At 41.9% G+C, this 27,008-nt stretch overlaps 1 protein-coding gene across 8 annotated transcripts in view; it reads left to right on the top strand.

The window, feature by feature from the left end:
- The window catches only part of foxp2 (forkhead box P2), a 104,617-nt gene that overhangs the window by 51,733 nt on the left and 25,876 nt on the right, over nucleotides 1–27,008 (top strand). For all 8 annotated transcript variants that reach the window (XM_056245253.1, XM_056245257.1, XM_056245258.1 and 5 more), the window contains 3 exons: nucleotides 15,898–15,987; nucleotides 24,653–24,790; nucleotides 26,650–26,739. In XM_056245253.1, the coding sequence (XP_056101228.1) occupies nucleotides 15,898–15,987; nucleotides 24,653–24,790; nucleotides 26,650–26,739 (318 nt within the window). The remainder of the gene's footprint in view (nucleotides 1–15,897; nucleotides 15,988–24,652; nucleotides 24,791–26,649; nucleotides 26,740–27,008) is intronic.

Below are 27,008 nucleotides of genomic sequence, written 5' to 3'. Positions count from 1 at the left end.
TGATCAGTTCTGTGCTTTTTATTAGCCACACTTCCATATGCATTTATGAATGTCGTGTCCAGATGCACAGGACACTGTTCATTTTAAATATTTTTCCCCTGCTAACAGCAATTGTTACAGGAAGCGGTGTGTAAGTCGCTGGCCCGGTGTAAAAATGACAGCAATTAACCCGACATTTTAGCTCGAGGAGAATTTAAGATGAGACGCCTGACAGCCAGTGTCAGCCATATTTTCCCCGTCTTCTTCAGGTGTAAGAGCAAATGAAATTGGAGGTAGTATCGCAGTTGAGGGAACCACTTGGGGAGGAGGGAGGGGGGTGTCCACGGAAAACAAATGATCTAAAAAGGACTTATTTTGCACTTATTTACTTTGTTTTCACAAAGATTTTGCGCAAATGCTAGAACACACCTGGAAAATATCCAACAATAGACCATGAACGGAAGCATAACAGAGGAAAAACTAGTGTGCTAATTGATATTCAATGAGTCTGACTCCATCATCACCCCACAAACACATTAACACACATGCATGCGTTCAGAAGAGGTGGGAGGAGGCGTCTCTAGGGGTCCATTGACTGTCATTCAGGAGGGGAAAGTAACAAAGTAACGCAGAGACGCCACACAAACAGCCTGTCTCCCCCGCCGTCCACCGGGAGCTGCGAGTGCAACATCTTCAGGCAGGGTGATGACGGCTTTCGCCGCTCATCAGCCAAATAAAAGCCCCTCTGATGCAAATAACACTTTGCCCTTGAGCATAATTTAAAGCAGTAATCACCCCTGGAGTCTCTACCGTGCAGATAGCGAAAGCGAGGTGACTGTCTCATTTACACTCCAGCACAAAGAAGCTCATTAGCTTTATCACACCGGCCTGAGACTCCTCCACTACAGTGTGTAAATAACACACACACACATACGGTTTCACCAGAGCACGTGTTTTCATATCTTTCACACCTTTCATAAAGCTCTCATAAAGATCAGTGCTAGAAACAAAATAAAATGTGTTTTATGCACTCTCGATGGCTTGTTGTTGCATTTTACGGTTACCATTTCACTATCAGCGAACATTGTAGACGTCGAGCTTTGACATATAGAGGCGTGCTGCCTCTCGCGATGACACTGCAAGATATAAGCCTCGCCGTGACTGATGTGCCTGCTCCGTTCCTCCCCAGACAACAGCAGGCATTATTCTATTATCGCCGCAGACTCAGATCCTGGAGTGGTCACTTGTGTTTAGGCCACATAACATGTGGCTGTATGGAAATTACAGTGTGCCTGCAGTAGTAACTCCATTTCCCATCGGCCTCTCTAGAGACCGGGCGAAATGTCAATCCGTGGCTTTGAAAGAGAGATCGAGCGAGGGACAGGATGAGGAGGAGGGATAGAGAGAGAAAGGAACAGAGTGAAATATGCTGGAAACAAACACTCATGAACATTGCTCAAGCTTGGGCGACCCTAGTAGCGTCATGGGGGCGAAACACTGGTCAAAGACGTGCACAGGTGAAACACACACACACCTTCAGCCTTACAGTTATAAATTGAATAAGCCATGTCTGCACATTTAGGCAACAAATGAGAATTGTTTTATGTAACATGTTTATACCTTACTAGTGCTTATGTAGTGCAGCCATATTTTATTTGATTGTAATATACTTATTTTTATATGCTTATTTGATTCTTTAAATTGTTTTATGTTATTTTATACATTATTAACCTATTTTATACTTTTGTGTATTTATGCTTTTTATGCATTTATGTTATATATTTTTTATTTTATACTTTTTTAACATTTATAAATACTGGTGTACTTTTATGGTATACTGTTTATATGTTTTATTTAATTTGATATCTCTTTATTGATTCAAGAGTGGAGAAGGGTGGAGGCTAGTGGGTTATTAAGAAATGACATTTCCCGGATTCAAACTCCCTTGACCCCAACCGGGCACCGCTGCTCAATGTGTTAGCACAGGGGCTAACCACTAACCATTAGGCCACAACTCTGACCAGCCGCTTGTGTTTAGCAATTACGTTTAACCTCTGTGTGTAAATAAAACTCCAGCAGTTGGTCGGTCAAGATCAATGACCACTTCACATCTCATTTCCTACTGTTTTGATGTTTCCTAACAGCCCTGCCTGTGGAATTTAATAGCACTGAAATCTATAACAGCCCTCAGGGCAGAAGCCTCCACCAGAGACAAAAGTGACGTATTTTCACTGTGGATTATGCCATCAAAAACTGTTTTAAGAATGTGGAGCAGGTGCTTATGGGTAGTGTAGTTCATTGCCCAAACCTTGTGTGGCGAACAGAGCAGCGAACCGAACGTTATATGTTTTGAGGCAGGTAATTCAGAGAAAGGCCCCCAGAGCGAGGAATCTTTTAGAGTCATCTTGAACTCAAACTCAATAAAAACATGGTGAGGAAACTGGAGCATCCTGAACCTCATCCTCCCAGTATCTCTGACAGCCTATGACACCACAAACCATTTAACAGAGCTTAAAACGCTCACATATGCAGATGCCCGGCATCTTAAGCTGACAACCAAGAGGCAGGATTTTCTAGAAGGCAGCTTTGGAGCCTTGTGAATTTAACAAGCATGTCTAGTATTACAGTTTCTCTCCGGTTTATCCATGAATAGTAACAAATCAGCCTGTGAAACGCCTGCCTGGGGATGTTTGTATGTGATGGTTTTCCGGAACAAATATTAAAATGATGTAAATCTGGTTAAGGAGTTGAGGGCTGCGATTGCCAGAGCTGTTCTCTCTCCCGGTTCCTTCCTCTCTCCCTCGTTCTATTTACTATGCACAAGGTAGTCAGATGTTGCCACTCTTCCACTTGAATATTTGAATTCCATAATGCTGGAAGAGAGCGAGCGAGAGGGAGATCATATGAGTGGCGTCTGGCCTGGCTCATAGCTCACTGCCCCCAGACTGAATACATATGTAAGAGACCCTCTCAGCTTGCAGCTCTTCAGGGCTTTTCAACAAATGCTGTAAATAAGCCCGGCCTCAGCTCGCAAATACACAAGAGGCTTTTCAAATGCACGCATGTGTCACTTAGCCTGGGCTTGCAGGCTTTCTCAGTGGGTGTTATTTCTGGGGGCTCGTACGGGTACATTTTTTATCTTTAAAGTGTAGGATAGATACTATATCCCCTCTCCATCGCTGTGTTTTTGGCCTGAACATCTCCATCTCAAGCCAGAAAACAGCCGCGAATGTTAGCACGTGCAAAGAGTGGGAACTAGCGGCGTACGCCACATTGTGCATGAGAGGGATTGAGTGAACGCCGTGATAAGGAAATGCTGTTGTCGTATGCAAAACATGAATTAAGGTTGTGTGTGAGGCTTCATGCTTGATTTGACGCTAAGCTGATATTGCTTTCACGCTCAAATCTTCCAAAGCTACTTCATTTCAATTGAAATGTGATTGTTATTGCTAGAGGTATTTACCAGAAGTTATTTGATGGATGAATTTGCCCGCTAGGTATTTCCTTAGTTGTGTGGTGACATTGGGCGCTTACCTCAGTTTGACTGTGGTTGTCTGTTTCATCCAGTCATATTTTATAGCCATAACATGACTATTTCTTTATAATTATGTGTGATACACTGTAAAAAAAAATACATTTTCAAAGTTTTCAGTCTTTCCACTTTAGAATTTTGTGTTTAAATTAATACTTGTGAACTTTTTCTAGCAATTTCAGTGAAAATCGTTTCACCATAAATCCCACATCAAACTTTTTTGGTTTCTAATTCATCTTGTGTACACAAGTTGTGTATTATTTGTGGTTTACATTGCCAGTTACGCATGTTCTTACATTTAATTTCTTGTCGATGTAGATCACAGTCTCTTGTTTCTTTTTAACAGCTGACTTAATTGTCTAGTTATGGTCAGAAGTGTTATGGAAGAAGTGGGGATGCTTTAGGGATGTTCATCAAAGCGTAGAATAAGGGGGGAAAAAAGCGAAAGAAGGAGGGGAATTTCTCTCATGGTCGAACTAAGTGAACGACATTGTGATGAATTTTCTTGTTAGGAGAAATTACTTCTACTAAGTTGAGCTACCTCAGCATGAAATTGAAAAAGAAGCATTTCTTGACCATTTCCATTCTTGATTCAATGAAAGATGTAGATTAGCTGTTGGGAGGGTGAGGGAACTACAAAAGTATGACTTTGTTCACGCTAGGTCTGTGAAATAAACCTCGTAAAAAGGCGTATAGGCCCGTCACAGGGTTTGTTTGCGGGAGCGAGTGTAGTCAGGCAGTTAGCCAGATGATTATAGCAGATACATGGCATGTGGATACACAGAGCGAGCGTGTTTGAGTGAACACGAATGTTTATCTGCGCATTTGAATGCATCTTAATCTAGGGCTATGTGTAACAATCCAAAGCTCTTTGTAATCAGCCTGAAACCCTTAGAACAGATCTGTCTCTCTCTCTGTCTCTCTCGCTGAAACATTGACTGATAGGCGCTGTGTGTCAGGAGGGAAGATAACTCTACCCCAGCTCAGCTCACTCAAAAGGTCAGGCACGCACTGTAATTGGAATATTCACAAGACAAACGCCGCAGATCGCTGGCACACATAGCCAGGAGGGCCCGGGGCCCCAGTGCTCCATCAGCGGGAAGGATTGACGGAGATGCATTGGCCCACCACCGGCTAGATGTAACGCTATTAACTCCACTGATCTCCGGCACAGCTCAACGCTCATTGAGATGGGCTGGGAAGATCCATCACCCAGGCTGAATGGACTACCGGCCCACCGCAAACTAATGACAGTTGAGCGCTCAGGTAAATGGACTGAAAACAATAGTTTGTCTTCACCTGGAGAGACTCGTGCTGTTGTAACCCGATTCCATTTTGCGGTGATCATTTTTTTTGCACTAGCCGGAGCACCATTTTTGAGCTTCCTTTAGCATGTATTTTTCAGTTGGAGTAGAAACCGCATACTCTACAACATTTCATCTGTGGTTACTGGTTAGCTGCACGGTAATCAAAGGTTTGTGCTTTACGTTGAAGGTCACAAAGTGGCCAGTCAACCTTGTGGGTAACAGTGTATATAAGAGCTCACCGTGGACCACACACACATGCTCGGATATAATGTGAAACTAGTTATGATTATTACAGACTTAACCCTAAACATACACCTAAAAGAAAATATTTAGCATTTTTAGAATAAAAGAGACAACATTATTTACTTAATTTAGCCATTTGAGTACATCTCCAAAATTAGGTTTTGCCAGGTTTAGTTCATTGCAGTGTTGCTCATGTGGGCAATGTAATTTTGAGTTTGTCTTTTTATTGATTTATTCATTTATTTAAAATAGAGACATAAGCACACCATGATCTCATTCACTCGTAGTGTTAAAGTTTACCACCTGCTCAGTCAACTGCAATAATTTCCTACCTAGGTCTGCATGAGACCCGTAGTTTGTTTTTCATTGCATCTGTGTATTGCTATCGACACCCTGCACAAACACTTCTTTTGTCAATGGGACTGAGAGATTGGTGCCTCTCTCCCCTCCTGCAGAGAGTCTACACTTCGCCTCTAGCTGTGTACTCTGCTGTCTGAGCCTCTTAATAAGTTCTTGTCAACAAACGCTATGCCCAAACTGAGTACAAGTCCATTCGTTCGCTCTGACAAAAGCCCTGTGCCACTCTTTTCCTTCTTATTTCCTGCGGCCTCACTCTAAATAAAGTGTGGAGTGTGCTCTCTCTCGCCCCTGAATGCAACATTTATTAAGAGGTATTCCTCCAACCATGTGACGCTCAGTGGCGTGGAACTGCTAAAAAGAGATGGATCATAATCACTTGAAAAAGAAGCCAAGTGCATCGAGCACACACGGAAGTGGGGACTCATTCGCCGCCTCTCTCTTCCTTTATTTAATTCACCGACCTGCACTAGTTTGCACGTGTTGATGGTGTAAGTGAAAAGCAGTCTTCTTTCTTGGTCGAGGCTTTGTAAAGAAGGCAGATAAAAGGCCCAGTAGAGTCACCTTATCTAAACCCAGATGATATACAGCAGTTGAAAGCAAGGGCTTTACCAAAGCCAGCCGTTGAGAAGCAGGGAGAGATCGAATTTCATAAAGCAAAGAAACCAGACAGAGATGTGCAGAAACAATGTCTGAGCTCCCAGAGAGATATAGAGGAGGAGAGGCACTTGGTTCTCAAACTGATCTGTGATACCTCTTTATGACATTTTAAGCATCTTTAAAATGAATTGCATGAGATTACATGATAGCAAATTTGACTCAAATCATACTGCCGTGGTACTAGGGTGTTCTAGGTGGTTGTTAGATGGTTTCTTTGTGGCTCAGATTGAAAGATCCTTTACAAGGATATTCTCATCCTTAGGTATGACTAGTTTTCCACAAAATTTGTGGTCGACCAGTAAAACATTTGAATCTGAACTACAAGAAATTGCATGGCTCTATAATAAGGGTGCCTCATTGGCCCTTGGCCAATGTTCGAATCTTACATTTTTTGAACATGTACATGGATTTGGAAACTTTAACATTTGGTTTTCTTTGATCTTTGGATATGAATTCTGCTTACCAGCTTCAACTTGTCAGCTTGGTTATCAATTATTTTTGCCATTTATGCCATTATTTTCAAACATAAGTGTTTATCAATGTATTGCTGTTGTGGATTTTCCTGTATACCGGTAATTATAATTTGTGATATACGCCACAGTTTAAAACTAAGGTTAATGATTTGTTCAAATCACTCTAATGATCAATAGTAATAGTGATGTTCAACTTAGCAAAAGCAACTAATTTGAGTGGAAATTCTCTCGCTCTTCTCGGTACGTGTTGCTGGATTTCTATGGGATACAGATGTTGTTTTCAGTACGGGGCCCCTGCCGTCTAATTCCCTCCACAGGTTGCTGGCGATACTGTAAACTATTATACGTGGTCCAGTGCTAAAGTGCGGCGCGGATTTGCGAGAACCATCCATAACGATGTCTGCAGGAGGCGGGAAGCGTATGAATGTTTGTGGTTGCAGTGAACGGTGGAAGCCGACTCTGTTTGGTCTGTTATTGCTGGCACCGTTTCCCCAACGAGGACCGTGCATTCACACACACACAACACGGGCAAACGCACACATCACTGTTGTCTGCGCACACACACTAACCCTGATGGGCCGGACAGACTCGTGTTTTGTCTCCTCGCACTTGAAAAAATAAGTGTGAGGTTACACAATGAAGCAGATCTCTGTTTTCTCTCTCTCCCTCCCGTAAATGCCCGGCTTTCTGGGGTAGAAATGAGCGAATTCATCTCAAATTCACCAGGGAGGGCTGGGCTATGCCTCTGTGTTTACAGTGGCAGAAAGTTAATATAAATTTTCATCAGAAGGGGAAGTTTACACATATGATTCTATTTGTCCTTCATTATTAGCACCTGAGACTGGGCTGGGGAAGCATAATTGTCTACAGACACAGGCCAAATAGATGCAAGGGGAAGGCAAATAAGCACACCCCAAAATAATTTTATGGTTGTGTGTTACAATCCCTCTCCATGGGATCCTTAATCTAGAAAATCAATAAACAAGAAGCGAGCGAGGGAGACGGAGATGTGAGGCGCGGAGCGAGGAAAGATGGGAACTGCGTACGAGAGATTGAGGGGGAAAAGCTGGAGAAGGAATGAAAGGAGAAAAAGAGAGAGCGCAGCTCACAGAAGCCCATTGTTCTGCCGGTTAGCTCGCGCTTGGCCCTGCAGCTGAGGAGTGTCTCCACGGACCGGCCCGCGAGCTGCACACACCGCTGATTTATTGAGTCATACATAAAAACACTCATTATTCCCACATCCTTTTCTCTTGTCTGAGAAGTATGGCGTTTGGCTGAGGAAAAACACTCTGTGTCTGTATCCACAATAACTGAGATCTCTCTCTCTCGCTCTCTCTCTCCCTTGCTCTCCTCTCCTCATTTTTTATTTGTGTCGGCTGCACGAATGGATGCTGTGCGTACACTGCTCATCCTTACTGGACATGTTGTGTCTTGGGGTGTTTTCCCACTTGAGTCCTTTTTAAAGAACTAAACTCAGACCTCACAAGTCAAAGTTATTTATTTGTTACATACACACATAGATGATAGGCAGACTTTTCCTTTAGTTAAAACCAGAAATGGAAGAAGAAAGTTAAAGAATAAACAAGACACAGAACAAAGGAAGGTGTATCTTGTTTATAATTAAATCTAAATAAGTCCAAGTGAAAGTGACAAGTTCTACAAATTAGTGGGCTAAAAAATAAAGTAAGTGGAAAAATAACTAAATTCTCTTTGCGCTCACAGTCTCTAGTCTTAAAAGTGGATTTAGATCATACTTTGGTCCATTTAGTTGTTACTGGGTCTCTTCTTTTCATTTCATTCATACTCTTTTTTTGTAAACTGGACATTATTTTATTAATAATTAGATGATCATGTTCATTATTATTATTGTTGTTGTTGTTAATAATTATTGCTCTAAAAATAGAGCTTGTTAATCACTTGAATTATATTAATTTATTCATTTGTTGTATTTTTATTTAATATGATGATAATTGTGTATATATAACATCATATAATCGTCACAAAACTAATAATCCCTAATACGTGCCATCTGATATAGTCTGAGTTTGGTTCACTTTAAAGGGTTTTTTCGGAGTGGCCACGTAAAAACAAAATTCAGTGTGTAATTTCACGGTTACTAATTTAAAGACAATTTGTCTCCATAGAGCCAAATGCAGCCTCAGTATTTGGATCTCAAAAAGACAGCCCAGCCACCTCGATAAGCCCTGGTTCACTGGTGCGCTAACACAGATCACAGCTATGGATGACCTTTGATAAAAGGCAGTCTGTTCCACCATTGTATCAGTCAACCTCGTCACAACAGAGGTTGGTACACTGTCCACAGACTGACCTACTGCTGTTGTGTGTCCAAATGGACCTTTAACGTGTTCAGCTGTCATTCATACTGACGAGCGCGTGGCGCCCAACGCAGGCCCGCTGCGGGGCTGTTATGTCCTCAGCGCACGTCTTGTTTATGAAATCCGTGCCTGGAGCGACGTTTTCTATTCATGAGTGGCCTGGCCCCTCATCAGACCCCTATGTCCTAAACACACTTACATAACAGATATGGTGTCAATATTTTGCTGTCAAGAGTGGGGCCCTATCTTTGCACAGGCTGCGCAGACCCCCGGCCAATCAGCTCTGTTTGTTTGTTCAGCTTAAACTGTTTGTCCTTTGTTTTTCGTGGCAGCCGACTCCTGTCGGTTTGATAAGGGTTGTGCTCTCGCTCTCTCGCTCTATCTCTGTCTTGTTGTGCGTGTTTTCCATAAGCCGAGGGTTGACGTGCCCTCTGCGACTACAAGCCCGGAGATCTTCTGGTGCACAAAACTTCCTGCAGAACGCGTGTGGCATTGTAATCTAGAGAAGTCTTACGTCTCCAAAAAACACATTTCAATTGAATTACAGGCTTTAAAAGTGCACAAAACGACCCCACCCTTGTTTATCCGTAAGTATTGTGTACCTAGCATTCTCAGAAATCCAGATTAATCCACTGTGTTTCCGTTCTCAAGAAGCTAGTTTTTCTGTCTGTAACACTGTTGTGTAGTCTTGTAATACGTTTGGTCACAGTTGCAGAAGCCGCATCGACTCTAAAAGCTTGGTTTAAAGGCTGATCCTTGGAAACGAGGATGCGTTTGTGATGATGTGCCAAGCTGCGACTGGCTGCTAATGCTTTTCATGCTTGTTTTAGCGCTGAGAATGTTGCAATGTATTCCTCATTACCCCTGTGTTAAGTCTAAACACAGACTGCCTGGTGAAAGGGGTGAGAGAGCTGACATATGTTTCTTTCGCCTGTCTCTTTTTCTCTCCGGTGATCTCTGCTTGGCTATTAACGTAGCTGAGGAACGCCTGTGTAAACATTCGTGTTTCTCCCCTCCACTTTGTATAATAGTGACTGGTATCGCCTTTCCCCCTCGACCTCGCTATCTGAAACCAATTACAGCTGATCCATTTGGGCCGAATCGTATTTTCATAAGGATTGCGAAGCCCTCGCAATAATGTTTATGTGTGTGTCTTCCATGTGCTCTTCATTGTACTGAATGTGCAAGTTTGTTTCTTTCTGTTCTCCCCCTCCCCAGTCCTTAGAGATAGATATCAACATCAAATATGTTCCTGAGTGCCTTGTTATTTACGCTCCAGCCCAGGTTCTCCTTGAGCTCCTAGCTCTGTGGAATGTGATGCATTGTGCTGTTTATACAATGTGTGCATTAATGGATGGCAGCCTGCATTTCTTCTGCACAGCAACAAAACTTATAGGATGAAGAAAAGCAAAGCAAAGCAAGCAGCTTTCAGACGTCCAGCAAAACTTCAGTGGCTGCTTTGCTTTTGTTGAATCTGGAAAGCACCTAATATGTTTTTGTGTTGCATTCTTGTGTGTGTTTTTTTCCGCACAGGGGCGAATATAAGTAATATAGTCCGGTGTTGTCACTAATAAGGAATGTTTTTGAACTATTACAGGACAAGGGCAGACAAAAATTTCTGCACGAAACATTAAAGGAATAGTTCAGCCAAAAAAGTGAATGTTCTGTCAGCATTTACTCACCCTCACCCATTATTTCAAACCTTTAGAACTTTCTTCGTATTTGTAGAACACAAAAGGATCATTTTTCCTGGTCTGTCTTCCATGTAATGAACGTGAATGAGGACTGAGGCTCCAGAATGAAAAAAGTACCATTATAGTAGTCCATTATGTCTTAATCTTGTTTTAGTCTTCTGCAGTCAGATGCAAAATCTAAGTTGTTATTCAACTTGCGGACTGTTCACCATTGTGTTCGGATCATAAGAACCAAATTCATTATTTAGACTAGTTTTGATGAACAGATTCAATGAATCTTATTTGGTTGTTCATGAATTGGCTGTCTGTTCAGTCCTTTCTTTACACATAGTCTGTCTGTTCTTTACACAAAAGATTAACAAACGAATCCGATTCATTGATGAAATCAGTCTAAAGTCAGACTTATCCGGTTCTGGAATTCATTTTTGCAGCTTGACATTACCAGTTCTCATTCACCTTTATTATATTTGGGGGGTGTTTGGTGTTTCACTGAAAAAAGAATGTCAAATGGGTTTGGACTGAGTAAAAAATGTCATGATTTAAATTTTTGAGTGAGCTATCCCTTTAACAGTTCTAAACAAGTGTCCCTCTAATAGGCAAAGTGGACTTGATTACATTCCCCCACCTTCCCAGCGTTCATGTTCATATTGGAAAAGCCATTAAACGTCTCCATCCGTGTGCTGTGGGAAGCGCCACTCTCCTGACCTCTACCTTGTATTGAATGACTTCTTTGACTTTGTCCTTTTATTCATCAGAGGACAGTATTGATCGGAGCATGGATAAACATTTCCTCCTGTTAATTGTTGTGCTAAAGCCATTAGCCGACCACTAAAGCCACACAATCACAGTCACCGCTTGGATGGGCGTGAAATCTCCCGCAATTTACAATCTCATCCACCCGGCCCAACTGATAATGACTTGGCGAGGGTACTTATAACTCACTCGTGCATCTGAAAGCACCATGACTAATCGATAAATGCATCGTTTAGAATGGAAAAATAAGGCACAATGAAGTACGGAAACTAGCTTGTTGCAAACTTCCCAACTTCGGATGTTACTTGATTAGTTCAGAGAACCTAAAACCTTGAGTTTTTCCCAAAACGTATCCAGTTAAACAAGTAGCCTATCCCACATTCAAAGCTCAAGACTCTGGTTGTCATCTGGTTGCATTTGTTGTTGTCTGTTTGGTTCCTTCAAAGACAGAACAGGACAGGGATCTGATCTGAAGTAGTCCAGCTCTTCTCCACATCCTGGTGTCCCCTGAAGTATCAGACAACGGCTGTGAGTGTGTGTGCATCAGAGGAGACAGATCGATGCTGTTAGGACCCAGCGCCACTGTGTTGTGTTTGTTTACCAGGAGCTCGGAGAGCCTGGCTCCTCACCGCACAGCCAGACAGACAGTGGCAGCTCCTCGCCCTGTCTCTTCATAATTGATCAGGGGGATGGCTGTCTTCCCAGCGGGTTAAGACGTGGCAACTTTTCCCCCTATCTCTCTCTCCCTCTCTTCCTTTCTCCCTCACCTCTCTCTCTCTCCATCTCTCCCCCTGTTTGCTCAGCATCTCAATGTACTAGTTCAAACATTGTTCTCACCAGCTGGCAGAGAAGTGCCATATGCACATCCTGTCAAGGCAGCTGTTGTCATGGATACTGGCAAGCACCAGGAAATAAAGCAAGCCCTTGATTCTGCTGGAAGAAGTGTCACTCTTTATCTGAAGGGTTTTTTTTCTTCATCGCACCCCTCGACCTTCGCTCTCCTCTTCCCAGACAGATGAAACACCTGTGAAGTTATTGTGTTGTTTGTATTGCTTTATTTATTTTGTTGCTTTCTCCTCGTGTCGGGGCACTGAGGCCGTCTGCAAGTGTGTTCAACTCCAGGAAGTCTGGAAAGAGTTGCTTACCCTTGAGCGTGTGTATCAGTATTCCTGTAGATACATAAGGAACACTGTAAGGTACGTCATTTCAACCTACCTGACATCACATACTACTGTAACATGTTTTTCAAAAGATGATTTTCTGAAGAAAAATGATTGCCCGTGTAAAAGTGGCTAGGGTGTTGAGGGTGACTGTTGGGGTATTTGTAGGTGCTTTGGGGATGTGGTGGTTGTGCTCTGAGTGGCGGTTCATTCCTAAGGTGAAATGTGAGGATGTGGATGGCTAGGACATTTCTAAGTGGTTGCTAGGGTGTTCTGGGAAGTTGCTAGGTAAGCAACCTAACTGGTCCAAGTCAAAAGACCCCAGAGTAGGGACTTCACACATGTAAATATGTATTATTTTTTGTGCCCATTTTTCGTCTATATGGCGTAATTCCATGGATCTATATAAATGACTGGATTGCTCATGACGTTATAACAAGTGAAGCCACCGCGCCGCCATATTGATATTCCCTATAGTATTCCCTCACATTCTATTGAATTAATAGGAAATCATCTGATTTTAATGAGAAAACATTACCTAACGAGTCAGCGTTTTTACAAGTCTCCCTGTACATTCTTACACCGCAAACATCCTAAACATTTAAATGGTTATTGGTTTAAAGTCTGCTTATTAAAAGTTACGTTCATCTTCATTAGTGACTATTAGATCAGCCAACGAACGAGACACCTCAGCATTTATATTACAAGTGATACAATGATTTTACAATACAGATTAATGCTTTGTAAGGCATTTGAGCTGACTTGTGGCTTTTTAACAGTTCCCAAGATCTCCAAGTCTGAAGTGGATGTTGGTCAACAAAAAGACATCAGGAAATAATATCCTACATGCTTCACAACTTAGTCAGAGAAATTACGCTGGCTATGTACATGGATTAAAAGACATGAAACTTTTATTTCCAAGTATTTATACTGTCGCTCCAAGCAAGATGATGCATGTCAAACATTTTTAACATAGTCTAGTGCAATAGAAATAGGGGATTGTTTGTATTGTAATATTTAATGTATATTCAAATCAATTTCTGCTAATAATCCCAGATATACACTCACCGGCCACTTTATTAGGTACCCCATGCTAGTAACGGGTTGGACCCCCTTTTGCCTTCAGAACTGCCTCAATTCTTCGTGGCATAGATTCAACAAGGTGCTGGAAGCATTCCTCAGGGAGTTTGGTCCATATTGACATGATGGCATCACACAGTTGCCGCAGATTTGTCGGCTGCACATCCATGATGCGAATCTCCCGTTCCACCACATCCCAAAGATGCTCTATTGGATTGAGATCTGGTGACTGTGGAGGCCATTTTAGTACAGTGAACTCATTGTCATGTTCAAGAAAACCAATTTGAAATGATTCGAGCTTTGTGCCATGGTGCATTATCCTGCTGGAAGTAGCCATCAGAGGATGGGTACATGGTGGCCATAAAGGGATGGACATGGTCAGAAACAATGCTCAGGTAGGCCGTGGCATTTAAACGATGCCCAATTGGCACTAAGGGGCCTAAAGTGTGCCAAGAAAACATCCCCCACACCATTACACCACCACCACCAGCCTGCTCAGTGGTAACAAGGCATGATGGATCCATGTTCTCATTCTGTTTACGCCAAATTCTGACTCTACCATCTGAATGTCTCAACAGAAATCGAGACTCATCAGACCAGGCAACATTTTTCCAGTCTTCAACTGTCCAATTTTGGTGAGCTCTTGCAAATTGTAGCCTCTTTTTCCTATTTGTAGTGGAGATGAGTGGTACCCGGTGGGGTCTTCTGCTGTTGTAGCCCATCTGCCTCAAAGTTCGACGTACTGTGCGTTCAGAGATGCTCTTCTGCCCACCTTGGTTGTAACGGGTGGTTATTTGAGTCACTGTTGCCCTTCTATCAGCTCGAACCAGTCTGGCCATTCTCCTCTGACCTCTGGCATCAACAAGGCATTTCCGCCCACAGAACTGCCGCTCACTGGATGTTTTTTCTTTTTCGGACCATTCTCTGTAAACCCTAGAGATGGTTGTGCGTGAAAATCCCAGTAGATTAGCAGTTTCTGAAATACTCAGACCAGCCCTTCTGGCACCAACAATCATGCCACGTTCAAAGTCACTCAAATCACCTTTCTTCCCCATACTGATGCTCGGTTTGAACTGCAGGAGATTGTCTTGACCATGTCTACATGCCTAAATGCACTGAGTTGCCGCCATGTGATTGGCTGCTTAGAAATTAAGTGTTAACGAGCAGTTGGACAGGTGTACCTAATAAAGTGGCCGGTGAGTGTATGTTCATGCTTAATATTTCCTGCATAGATCCGTACCTAAAAAAATCTATATTGTGTTGGTTCAGTTACCCGGCAGTTTGCAGTAGCCTAGACACACCCATCTTAACGATTTCTAGATATTGCTTATCCTTCCCGAAAAGACCATAAACATTACAGATAACATTCAAAGTATCAATTAATGTACATACATACGTGTATATCTTAAAAACTATTCATGTGCGAATGATACGCTGCAAAACGGGTAATTTTAGGTCAATATTTTGGCTGTAAGTCATTGTTGCCCTTTGTCGGTATAGGGAATACCAATATGGCCGATCGAACACTTCCCTGCTGGCAGTTTAAAAACACAATGAGCAATTCAGTCATTTATATAGATCAGTGCGTAAATCATTAGTTTGGTCCCTTAGAAAGAAAAGTAATAGCACAATTTGAGCTATCACTCATGTCTGTAGCACAAACTGTGCGGAACATGTTACGTCCCAAAGTTGAATACTTAATGGTTAAAATATTTGAACAAAGCCTTAACACGAAGTATGAACAATAGGGATGCTTGCCTTAGCAACCCAGTATTCTTGTATTGTTATATGACATTGGATAAGTAGGTATTTGGAGTGATTTGGCAGAGAGGGGCCGGCGTCACCCCCGTGCTCAGGGGCCCTGCTAATGCTCAGCTCCTTGTTAATTCACTCCTGAGGTAATCTGATGTTGATTTTGTCAACTTTAATTACAGCTTCTAGGAACACTTCACATCGCCTGCCTCTACTTCAAATTGATATTATGAATATGCAAATGGGACGGTAATTTGCAGAGAAGTGGGTATTTCAGCTGAGCACACACTAGACAGGTCAATACCACTGACACTCTCTGTGTGTGTTTTTTCCCCTCATGCTCTTCAGAGGTGCTAGACAAACTGTATTTATCTTTCATCACGGCTTTGTGGATTATCATGAAAAATGTATATCTTAGAGATGCTTCATGGCTCATCAACAACAATGAATAGTGTAGTGGATGGAATGTGCGGGGTTGATTTCACCTTTCATAGTGTTTGATATTTGAGTGTGCCGGAGTTGAAGTGGAGGAAAAAACTCATTTTTCGTTTCTCTTGTCTTTTCTTTGCAGGCCCTACAAGCAGCAAGGCAATTACTCCTACAGCAACCAGGCAGTGGCCTGAAATCTCCAAAGAACAACGACAAACAGCGTCCGTTGCAGGTGAGCAGTTCCTCGCTAATCTCTTAAGTCCATCCATAATACATGGTGCTCTGGAAAAGATTTCCTCTGTTCCAGCTACTCTGTTTGATTTGGCAATGTAATTCTGCAGCTGTCAGTAAAATTTCAACCTGTCAGACCTACCCTGCTCCATAAGAAACCACACAAAATACCTTACACCTGAAACCTTTCTGTTGTCTAGAGCTACTGTATCTCACCACCACTTTTGGGCAACCTTGAAATCACACTGTGACAAAAGATTTTGACATATTAAAAGAATATTCAGGTTCAATACAAGCACATTTGACAGCAATTGTGGCATAATGTTGATTACCACAAAAAAACGTATTTTGCCTTGTTGTCTTTTAAAAAAGCAAACATCAAAGTTACAGTGAGGCATTTACTATAGAAGTGAATTAAAGGCAGAAATGTGTATCATTTAATTTAATAAAAGCGCTTAACTTGCATTTTATTTGAGCTGTTTAAATCATTTTAGACAAGTGAAATTGGATGTAACTACACAGAAATGTGTAATCGATTTTATCATGTTTAAATCTTTTTAACTCGCATATTGTTCTCCTCTTGAGCCGATACTATTATTTAAACAGTGAGCATTTTAACGTTTATGGATTGACCCCATTCACTTCCATTGTACATTAAGTGCAAGTTCATTTTTGTACAACTCTGTAGCTTCCTGTAGCATTGCATATCCTAACTAGCTGTCAGTTGTACCCCTCCAAGATAATTTGCCATTATTGATTCCAGCTGTGCCGCATCGCTATTGTCAGTGATTTGGTAAAGGTCACAGCAACATCGCGCACGTCGCATCCCCTATTACCAGACCTGTTTACTTACTCGCTGACTGCCGATGTGTTATTTCTCTCACATCCCCACAATACAAATGCGCCGCCTCGAATTATGTAAGCGCTTGACATCTGCCAGGCTCCGTATTTTTAGGTTTAAATTAAGTGCGAGAGAGAGCTTGCCCTCCTCCCTGCTAATAAGCGCTATCAGTGGTGGTTTACCTCATTAGTACCCCGGGCATTTAATTAAAGGAAGGGAAAATGGGCGCTAACCCTCATCGTTAATATTTTCACAGAGTGTAACGATGGCGACACCTTCTCCAAGAGTCACACCCTTGTGTATCTAGTTATGCGTAAGTTAAAGTTTTGGTGCCTTTCGCTTTTAATATATTCAGGCCGTTCCATGCAAATATGAGTTTTGTATTTCGGAAATCAACGTTTTTCTTTGTGTTTTATTATTTTTCCCCTTCTGTGCAAAGATATTAGTTGTAAAACAAAGCCTAGGTGGATGCGCTTTCGTGTATCTATTGTAGTTTCGCCGCCGTCTGTATACTCAGAGAATGGATTCCCGGCACACAGCGTGACTGCAAATTGCCGTGCGATACTTCCAGAGGAAGCCAAGTGATATTGGATGAGGAAGGTCTGTGATAACTGGTGGCCCATGACCGAGCCCCTGACTCTAATAACACCAGAGGATGGTAAATATTGAATATTTACATTTGCTTATGCCATCCTTGCCTCATGTTAGCCATATGAATCAATATGAATCAGGGCTTGTTGAGTGCTGTCTTCCGGGTGTAGTTAATCAATGCTGTCGATCCTTTACTTTATTAACTTATTCAGAGCTGTTTTAATCAACAGCATGTTGATTACCACAAAAAATGATTTAGACTCCTTTTCTTTAAAAAAAAAAAAATCAAGGTTAAGGTGAGGTATGTACAATAGAAGTCAACTAGGCTGATTTTTTAAAGCATTTAAAAGCAAAAATATGAAGCATTTAATTCTTCTGTTAAAATTTGTGTATTTTTTGAGCTGTAAAGTTGGTTAAATCATAATTTTTACAGTCATTTTAGGGTGGAGTTACACTGTCATAGCAACAAAGTTGTAAAATTGATGGGCGTTTACACAGGCTATTTTTCACATTTAATTAATGTTAACACATCTTTTTCACGTCTTGAACTGTACTATTTAAACGTTTACAGATTGGCCACATTCACCTGTTGCTAGACTCTGTAACCCAGAGTCTAGCTTTTTTCTAAAGAAAAAGAGTGATGAGTCTTAAGGCCCTTGCACACTGAGTCCGAAATTTTCGTATTCGTGATTGGGTGGCTCTGAATTGTCAAAACACCATTCAAACTGCTTGCTACGGATGCGAAAAACGCAGAAAATCGAACCCGATCCGATTTTTTCTATGACGGACGAAAGTTTTGGAGGCAGTGTGCAAGCGTGATTGACATAACGTGAGGTCGTATTTATTTTTTAACGTGCGAAAATTTCGGACGTGAATTTCGGACTCAGTGTGCAAGGGCCTTAAATTAGGTTTAATGGTAATCTACATTATGCCACAAATGCTGTCGATTGATCTTACCTTGTACTAAACATGGAATATACCTTCAAATATCTTTTCTTTTTGACCTCTATACGCTTACGGTAACTCGATTCAGATTGTGTTGCGTGTACTTAGACATGCCAAGTAACAAGCATTTTGAAGAATGACTTATTTACATTAAAAAGTAAACGCCTGCTCGTTTCCTGACACTGATGAATCCGCCCCTTTCCCTGTCCAGGAAAGGCAGGGAAAGTGATCCATAGATCATGGCGTATAAATTATTTACCGCACAAGCATCTAAGTGCTGGAGCTCACGGTTTTAATTACTTGTATTAGTGTCTAAAGCCTGTCGGCTGACTAATTCTATCCAGCGTCTCATCTCGCGCTTTTGACGCGCTCAGAAGCCGCTTTTCCACATTTGCGTAATGTGACAGGTCTATTATTACTCCGTAAGCCCAGAGGAGAAGTCAATAAACACCTATTTCTTCCCCGTAAATCCTTGTGCCTTCTTCATGCTGCTTACAAGGATTTCCCAAGGCACACAACAGTCCTCTCGCGTCGTAGAGCCTCTCCCTCCGAGTGGCAATATCTCCTGTGCATTTTATACACTGACATTTAAAACACAAATAAAAAGCGGGAGGACGAAAGGGAAGGGGGATTACAGAAAGCTTACGCGACTGGCAATTGTGTCTCCTGCCCTACCAATCAGCCCAGCTGCCATTCTCCAACTATAAGCTACATGCCGGTTTGTTTGTTTGGCTCCATGTGCCGCCCAGGCGTCTAGTCCTGATGGCAGAATGGGCATTTAACAGTGTGAAAACACATGTTAGCGATACTGAATACTGACGAAACAGCGGTAAGAAGCAAACAGGAGGATGCTGAACAAACAGAGGCATGTAGGCGTGACATCGGGCTGTTGTGATGACATATTACAGCCATCTAGGTGTCAGAAAGGTGTTTAAAGAGGTAGAGCTAACCTCTGACCTGTTAGCGGTGTGGGCTCAGAGAGTGATACACCAGCATTAACAAGGTGAAACAACCAAACAAACCAATTTCAGCTCACTAGCATGCGACTATGGCACAAACACTCTCTGTTTCTGTCACGTTTGCCTCCACGACAGAAACAGGCGGCCAATATGTTGACCTTTTTCGTTCATTTTAAACCCAGCACGCTCTGCTAATGTAACTTTTTCGCAACCATACATCCTTCCGGAGGCTTCCTCAATCCTGCGTTTGGGAAGGAAGGCTGAGCGCCTCGTTGCTCGCGCGCATTCCAAGACTAGAGAGAAGCGTGAGATAGCTCAACCCAATCACTTCCTGAGCAGTGAGCCATCCTCTGAGTGTCGCCGATTTAAAGGTCAGCGACGCACAGCTCATCTGAGCGTCCGACTCCTGCGCCATGTTCCTTAAAATTCATCTACTCAAACAGCCAACTGGAACCGTGCACAAAGCCAGCGGAATTTATAAAAGGGGACTCATATTAACATTGATTATTAACAGCGTTCACCCAACAGTACAGAGAATTTGGAATGCCTTTTAAATTCCAGTTCAGTTGCTGAATTGGAATTGGAATTGAGTTTGAATTTTAATTTAAAAGTAGAATTCAAATACATTGAAATTCAAAGAAGTTTGCAAAGTTTGGCAAGAAAAACTTTGAATGTTGACTTGACGGTCTTGTTTGAAAGTTTTAATAAGTGTTGAAATTTGAAGGTTTATACTGTAGGTAGAAATTTGCATTTGTATATTTCCTGTGCATTCCAAATCAACTTCCTAGGTGTGGCCAATTCTGTTCAAATTTTTCAATTCATAAACCGAAGGAACATAAACGACAAACAAAAAAAACTTTGGCTGCTCCAAAACAAAAGAGGGAGGGAAAAAAGCATTTGCACTTTTCTGATTTTTGGTCACTAGGAAACCATCCTACATTTCTAGTGGACAGCATGTGTAAATTGCAAGGGATTTGGTTTGCAGGGACTCACATTGCGATGCAAAGGAAGTTGAAGCATAACCCTTAGGCAAGAACCAGTGGAACGGTGGGAGTGAGGGGAAAAAATATTGCCATGGCACAGCTTTGATGTAGAAGCAACAACTGTACCTTCTGACAGAAGATGCATGAGAGTAATAAACCAGTTCCAGCAGCCCTTACACATGCAGTCTGATTACTCTGGCCAGGGTGTTAATTGGATCCTAACTGGCAGATCTGATACGCGTAGCCCAGTGGTGGGAAGTCTTTCCAAGTGATGAACTATAATTCACCGAGCTGCTTGAAGCTTGTGTAATTTACTGTGTGTCACTTGACGAGGAGAGCGATCCAACAGACTCCCTATTACCTGCGACATCACAAAGCTTTCAAGAGAGAGAAGAGGAGGGGGGCTGATACAGAGTGAGCTAGAGAGACAGATTTCCCTGTAAATGCCAGACAATGCTCTGTTTCAGATACGGTGAGAAACAAATTAGAGGAAAACAAAGTCATGTAGACTTAATTCTTATCTCACAAACTCCTGAAGATCACATTTGGTTGGTTTACTTTTTTTTTGCCACGAGGCAGAAGGGTACTAAAGTCTGCAAGTCTCTTTAATTCCTCTCATAATTCCCTTTGGGAAGCATTTGATGCCTCCCTTCATTGACAGAAATGAAAGTGTGGTTATCTATATGGTGATAATTGTGCGAATTGTTCATTGTATCCCCTCGAACTGAGGCCACATCCACTCTATCATCATTTGAAGTGCATTAAACTTCCCATACTGTTTTGCTGAACTGTAAAATAAATTGATTTGGGAAAACGTTCCTTTAATCTACTTAACTCCGATCTCAAGGAGCGTTCGCATTGATCTTCTAATCCAAACGATCACTGTGTAAGTGTGTATGCATGTTAGCGTGTTTCAGGTTTAGATTAGTGCAACTGTGTTTGTTTATGTTGTCAATGGCTCTTGAATCCATGAGTGTGTGTATTTGGTCCCCTAGTAAATCAACTCCATCAAAAAGCCCTTGACTGCGGAGCTATAAATTATTGACTGAATTAACAATGCTATCTTTACCAAAGTGGAAAGGTCAGGATCCTTTACAAAGTTCAGGAAAAGCCCTATTCCCTGAGATTAATTAGTGGGACAGTGAGCATAATAATCTGTTTTTCCAAACTCTCACTTTTTCCAACTTAAACAGGTTTTTACCATTTAATTAACATGCTTTTGCTTTCTGCTAAAGTAATTGCCATCACACGCCCCCAATTCTCATTTTATTTATCTGAACAGTATCTCTGGCAAGTGGTTCAGCACATTCTGATCCGGAAACTTCCCTTATCGAGCCAAACAATACTGCATATATACAGAATCCAATCACTTTTCACTAGGTGTTTTAGCTAGTTTGCTTTTATATTAATTATGGTTATTTAACACCTTTTTCTCATATGTTATTTTGGAATACACCAATGGGACATTTGATGTCTTTTTAGGTAATGCAGGAAGGCGTAAGTCTTGCGTTTCTTCGTTCTTATGATGTGGAGTTGACCTTTCTCATGTCAAGACCCGTTTCAGCATAGCGAGAGCCCTGTAATGATCTGCTCGTTCTTCAGGAGGGCCACTGATGTTTTCTCATCACTGACCAATTTAAAGCTATTTGTTCTACTCTCTCTCAGGTGCTGAGCTTCGTGGATCTAACGTGCAGGTCAATGGAGATCAGCTTTTTTGTGTAGTTTTCCAATAGAAATCAAAGCTTCATGGATCGTCGTTTTTGGACGTGCTTGTTGTTAAAAGAAGAGTGAGAAAAAGAGATCAGTTGTTGGTCTTTAAGTAAATTTTCTCACAGCACGAGTGCTTCAAGTGCAGATGATTGAAGTTGATGCTTTGATTTGTGAAGAATGCCATTATCTGTGAAGTTTTCTAGCACTCGTTCGGTTGCATCATTGCCTCTAGCAGTCATATTCTTCATTTTGCATCCTGCAAGGGAAAAGACCCATTGTCTGCGACTGTTTACGGCTCGACCCTTTGGCAAACGCTCATTAATTATGCCCCGTCTTGGTGAAATCATTTCTGGGAGAAGCAATTCAGCCTCTGTTCCTTTCAATTCACCCGGCTTGTCAATCATCGCCCCCCGCAGTATCCCACGGAATGGAGGTGTTATATTCCGCCAATTATCATGTCATATACTCGAAAATGTAAATGAACGTGTGTGTAAAATTAAATTTATGGGTTGTCAGTGAAGAATAAGAACCAGGAGAGCAATTACTTATCTGCTTTCATCTTTCAAGCTCTGATATATCATGCAGAAAACGCCGGCGTTAAATGCTGGAATTAGCATTGTGCGCGACTCGGAAGTGAGTGGGCCGAAACTTCAACTTTGTCTCGTCTTTTTTGTTTGGAAAAGCAATGAAATGAAGATGTGTATCATCTGTCGATCTGCTAAAAAGCTAATGAGAGGCTGAGGGCCATATCCTGATTTCATTTCATTTCGAGCCGCATTTGTCATTTCGAGCCCATGTTCGAGGCTAAAATGCAACTTCGGATTACACACAGTCAGTTGTAGTCGATAAATAAACGTAGTGAATTGTTCAGAAATTTACATGTTTATTGTATTCGCAGCGCCGCGGTGCAAATGAGGTGATCGTTGGTTATTCAGTCCAAAGCTCATTTAAATATACAAATAATGGGTGTAATGAGAACATCTCTTCTTGTATTTTCATGCTTTGGTCTTTATATTGTCATTTAGGCCGGCGCAGAACCCTGGCTGAACCTGGGGGTAATTACACATCACAAATGTGTCTTAGGGTTTAATAACATTGAAGGTGTAAGCATACATTTGCATAATTACATGCAGCTGTTTAATTTGTGACTTTGTTGCTCTGTTCCTTTGTTTTTTTTTTTTCTTCCGCCACCTTCTCCCTCGTCACACCTTTTCTCCCCAAAGAGAGACAGACAGACAGAAAGAAAGAAAGTGCATTTGTGTGTGCGCTTCCCTCCGTGGTGGGAAAACTCATTGAGTTTTGGGGCCAGTCTAATGAAGAATGGTGCTTGGATTTGTTTGAATATGAATATGAGTGGGGATGGAGTGTGACCTTCAGCTCCGCTACTCAGTTCATCAGGATTAGTCAAGCTCGGCGCTCAGGAGCGCTAATGCATAATGACTTCTAAAATGAAAAATGTGTAGTGACCATGCAAATGTCTCTGCTAATCAAAGAGGGGAACCTGAGCTGGGCCGAGCCAGGAGACTAAAACAAGGACGTGTCAAGGCCCTGAGAGCTCAGACGTACGGAAAGCAATCAAGCGGCCTTGATTAGCAGGCGCGAAGAGCAGCTCGGACTCCTCACAACGTCTAATGGAGCCTCACATCTTTTTCTCAAGCTCAAAAATCACAACAATAGAGATGTTTACCTGTCATGACGCCCAAAGGCTCGGCTGTCTTGATGATAGACGGCATCTGTCGAAGCTGCTCTGTTGGACGATGCAACACGCAGCATGCTTCATAATATACAAGACGGGTGCAGCGTCCAGGGAAGAAAAAAAAGGAGAGGGAAATTGTTCTTTAAAAAGCATTTGTCTGGCAATTATTTTGTATTCTGTTCATTGTTCCGTTTTAGATACAAGCGCAGAAATGAGCCACATTAGTGTTAATGTTACGTGTTTCCAGAAAAACTGCTCGCTTTATTTCAATGCAGGGTTGCGAAAATATTTTCTTTGTTTTGTTTTTTAGCCCAAAAAGTTCTCTCGCACAGTTTGACAGCTGGCATTTTAATGATTCTTATCATTTAAAAAATGACATGAATTTTTAAAAATGACATCTTGTGAAAGACTTGTGCCTCTGGCTGCTTTCTTCCAAGCGTGCAACTTGGAAACTTCAATGCGCAGCGAGAGGCAACTGGTAATTCCCCTCACCTCTGTAAAACAGAATACTTCACCGTGGCTCAGCTTCAATCAGGAGTTTCTTGCAGACTTTTCAAAGCTTCAAACCCACGGCAGCCTGAATTCATGCTACTTAGCTTAGTTACTCCTCAACAGGCCATGTGTCCGCTTGCGACCAACAGTCGGCTCTGGATGTGTGTCTTTCTGCTTGCCTTGTGTGTTGTAGCACTAGAACTCGCCTGAGGGAGTTGAAGGGTTCAGCTAATTAAGGTCCTCCTCTATTTAAAGCACAGTGCTTTTCCCACTGGGAGTAGCTGACAGAGTAAGAAAGTACACATGCATCTGCCAAATGATTACATATACTGCACTCGCACCATTTCCAGAGAGTTCGAGAAAAAGCTCTTGACTTTACAGTTGAAGAGTTTTTATGTGACATGGTTAATGTGACTTTCTCTACGTCTCTCTCTCTCTCTCTCTCTCAGGTGCCAGTATCTGTGGCAATGATGAGTCCACAGGTGATCACACCCCAACAGATGCAGCAGATCCTTCAACAGCAGGTCCTGTCCCCCCAGCAACTCCAAGCCCTCCTACAACAACAACAGGCAGTCATGCTTCAGCAGGTGAACACACATAAATACGCTCTCACTCACTGTCCCACACGCACTCATGTTTTGAAATGGCAGCATACAGATCCTCTCTTGCTCGCATCTGTCCTTGACATAGTTAGATCAGAGAAACAAATATGGACCAGCGTGTAATTAGTTGTTTTCAGCGGGGACATCTTTTGGGGACAAATGGAGCACCGAAACAAGCTAGTTAAATAGAGTTAGCTGTATGTGAACTTGAATGCTTTGAACAACACAAGCATGATTTCACGTGTTGTTTGGTTTCTTAATGTGTCAGCATAATTAGCATTGCGAGACGCATTGCATTTTTAGTGTTGTGGCATTGGCTACTATAATGAGCATTAGAGTAAACTAGCATGATCTTCTACAGTCTTCTTCTACAGGTTTTTACTTTACCACAATGAAGCAGCATTTTGAAGACGATCTTGCTGAGTGAGTTTGTTACAGTTAGTTAAATTGTCAACATGTTAGGTAAAGTAGTTACAGTAGACATTTGAACTCTATCTTTACCTTGTATGTCTCTCTACCAAGGGTCTTTTTGTGACTTAAAGCAGCAGCGATCCCTGCTGGAAAACAACTTAAACCAGCCTAAGCTGTTTGCTAGTCTTAGCTGTTTCCCCTGCCTTACCAGGCTGGTTATAGACAAGCTCAGCCAAACTAGCTAAAAACCAGTTTGGCTTGGCTGAGAGACTATCTTTAACCAGCTAAGAGTACTGTGAGGACATGAAATAATGAGGAAAAAGGGGAGTTTAGAACAAAAACCGACTCAAAATTGAATTGTCCGCATGAGCGCCATTTTGTGTCGTAGCATGCGAGCTAACAACTACGCCACATCTCTGACAAGAGTAGATTATATCTTCAGAAGTGATTTTAAAATCTCTTAGAGTGAGCTCTTCATTAAAAACATCTCCATTAACTCAGTTAGCCTTGATTATAATTAGGTCTGTATAAACGGTGACAAGTGTACTGAAGACGTCTCCCGCTGAACGAGATGGGAGAGCTCGGCTCCTGTGTTCTGACGATGAGGACAGCACTCTGAGAAGAAGAGGAGAAGTGTGCTAAATGCATTAATTCACAATGATGAATCCTCTCCTTTGAGTGCTTCACATTCATTTTAGAATTTCACTGCCTGTCAAGGCATCTGAGAGGAAAAAAATATATAGCCAGTAAGATTAATTGTTACTCTAGCGGTAATGTGCAGCCGCATAAAAGTCCGTATGGAGATGCATGATGAGGGGAAGTGCTGGTCTCTTTGTCTCGACCAGAGAGACGTTATTTATGATGTGACGTGCAGAAGCACATCCAGGCATGTTGTGCAGCCTCAGGAGCCTGGAGTTGGCTACGAATCGGTTTGTCCTGTTGAGGTATGGCCACACTTATGTGGGAAAAGGGAAATAAGTAGTAGAGACATTTTCGAGCCATATACAACAGCTGCTTTGTTTTGTCACAGATGTAGCCTTGCGGTTAGCTCTGTGTATAGCAGTTAGTGCAAGCACTCTTGTGATAAACTTTATGGAAAAGGGGAATAAATTGATAAATAGATACATTTTCAAGCCATGTGCAACAACTGTTTCTTTTGCCACAACTTTAGCCTAGGGTTTGGCGCATTTGCTATATAAACATTTACACTAACCGCATTTGTTCCAAGCAGTTAGTGCAAGCATTCTTATGACGACCTTCTTGGGCAAAAGGAAATAAGCAGAAAAAGTGGCATGAAATATTTTAATCCATATACTGCAAATGTTTTTTGGTCATAAATGTAGCTTAGCGGTTAGCACATTTGCTGTAAGCATATGTTCTTTTGTATAGTTTGTTTCTTTCCACACATTATGATGGTCTATGTCTTTCCACAGCAACACCTGCAGGAGTTTTATAAGAAACAACAGGAACAACTCCATCTACAGCTTTTGCAGCAACAGCACCCTGGCAAACAAGTGAAAGAGGTACAAATCACACACCAATAAACATATGCATGATGCAAAGTAAAGGTTTCCTCCACGTTCGTCAACCACAAGTAAATCAGTCTCTGCTGCCATTTAAAAAGGGAAAACGCTCTAGAGAAACATCTTCTGCATGCTACCGAATGAAGCGCTTAAATTAGGCTGACAGTGTTGTCAGACAGTGATCTCAACTCTGTCCTTGACGGCAATTCAGAGTTACGCTGACGCAAAAACGGCTGTTTTAGTGTACCACACAGGGTTTGTTCGTTAAT

Source organism: Rhinichthys klamathensis, unplaced genomic scaffold, assembly GCF_029890125.1.
Source record: "Rhinichthys klamathensis goyatoka isolate OS25496 unplaced genomic scaffold, OSU_Roscu_1.1 h1tg000029l_1, whole genome shotgun sequence".
Taxonomy (NCBI): domain Eukaryota; kingdom Metazoa; phylum Chordata; class Actinopteri; order Cypriniformes; family Leuciscidae; genus Rhinichthys; species Rhinichthys klamathensis.
The sequence above is the reverse complement of the archived record's forward strand: the minus strand, read 5'-3'. Positions and strand labels throughout refer to the sequence as shown.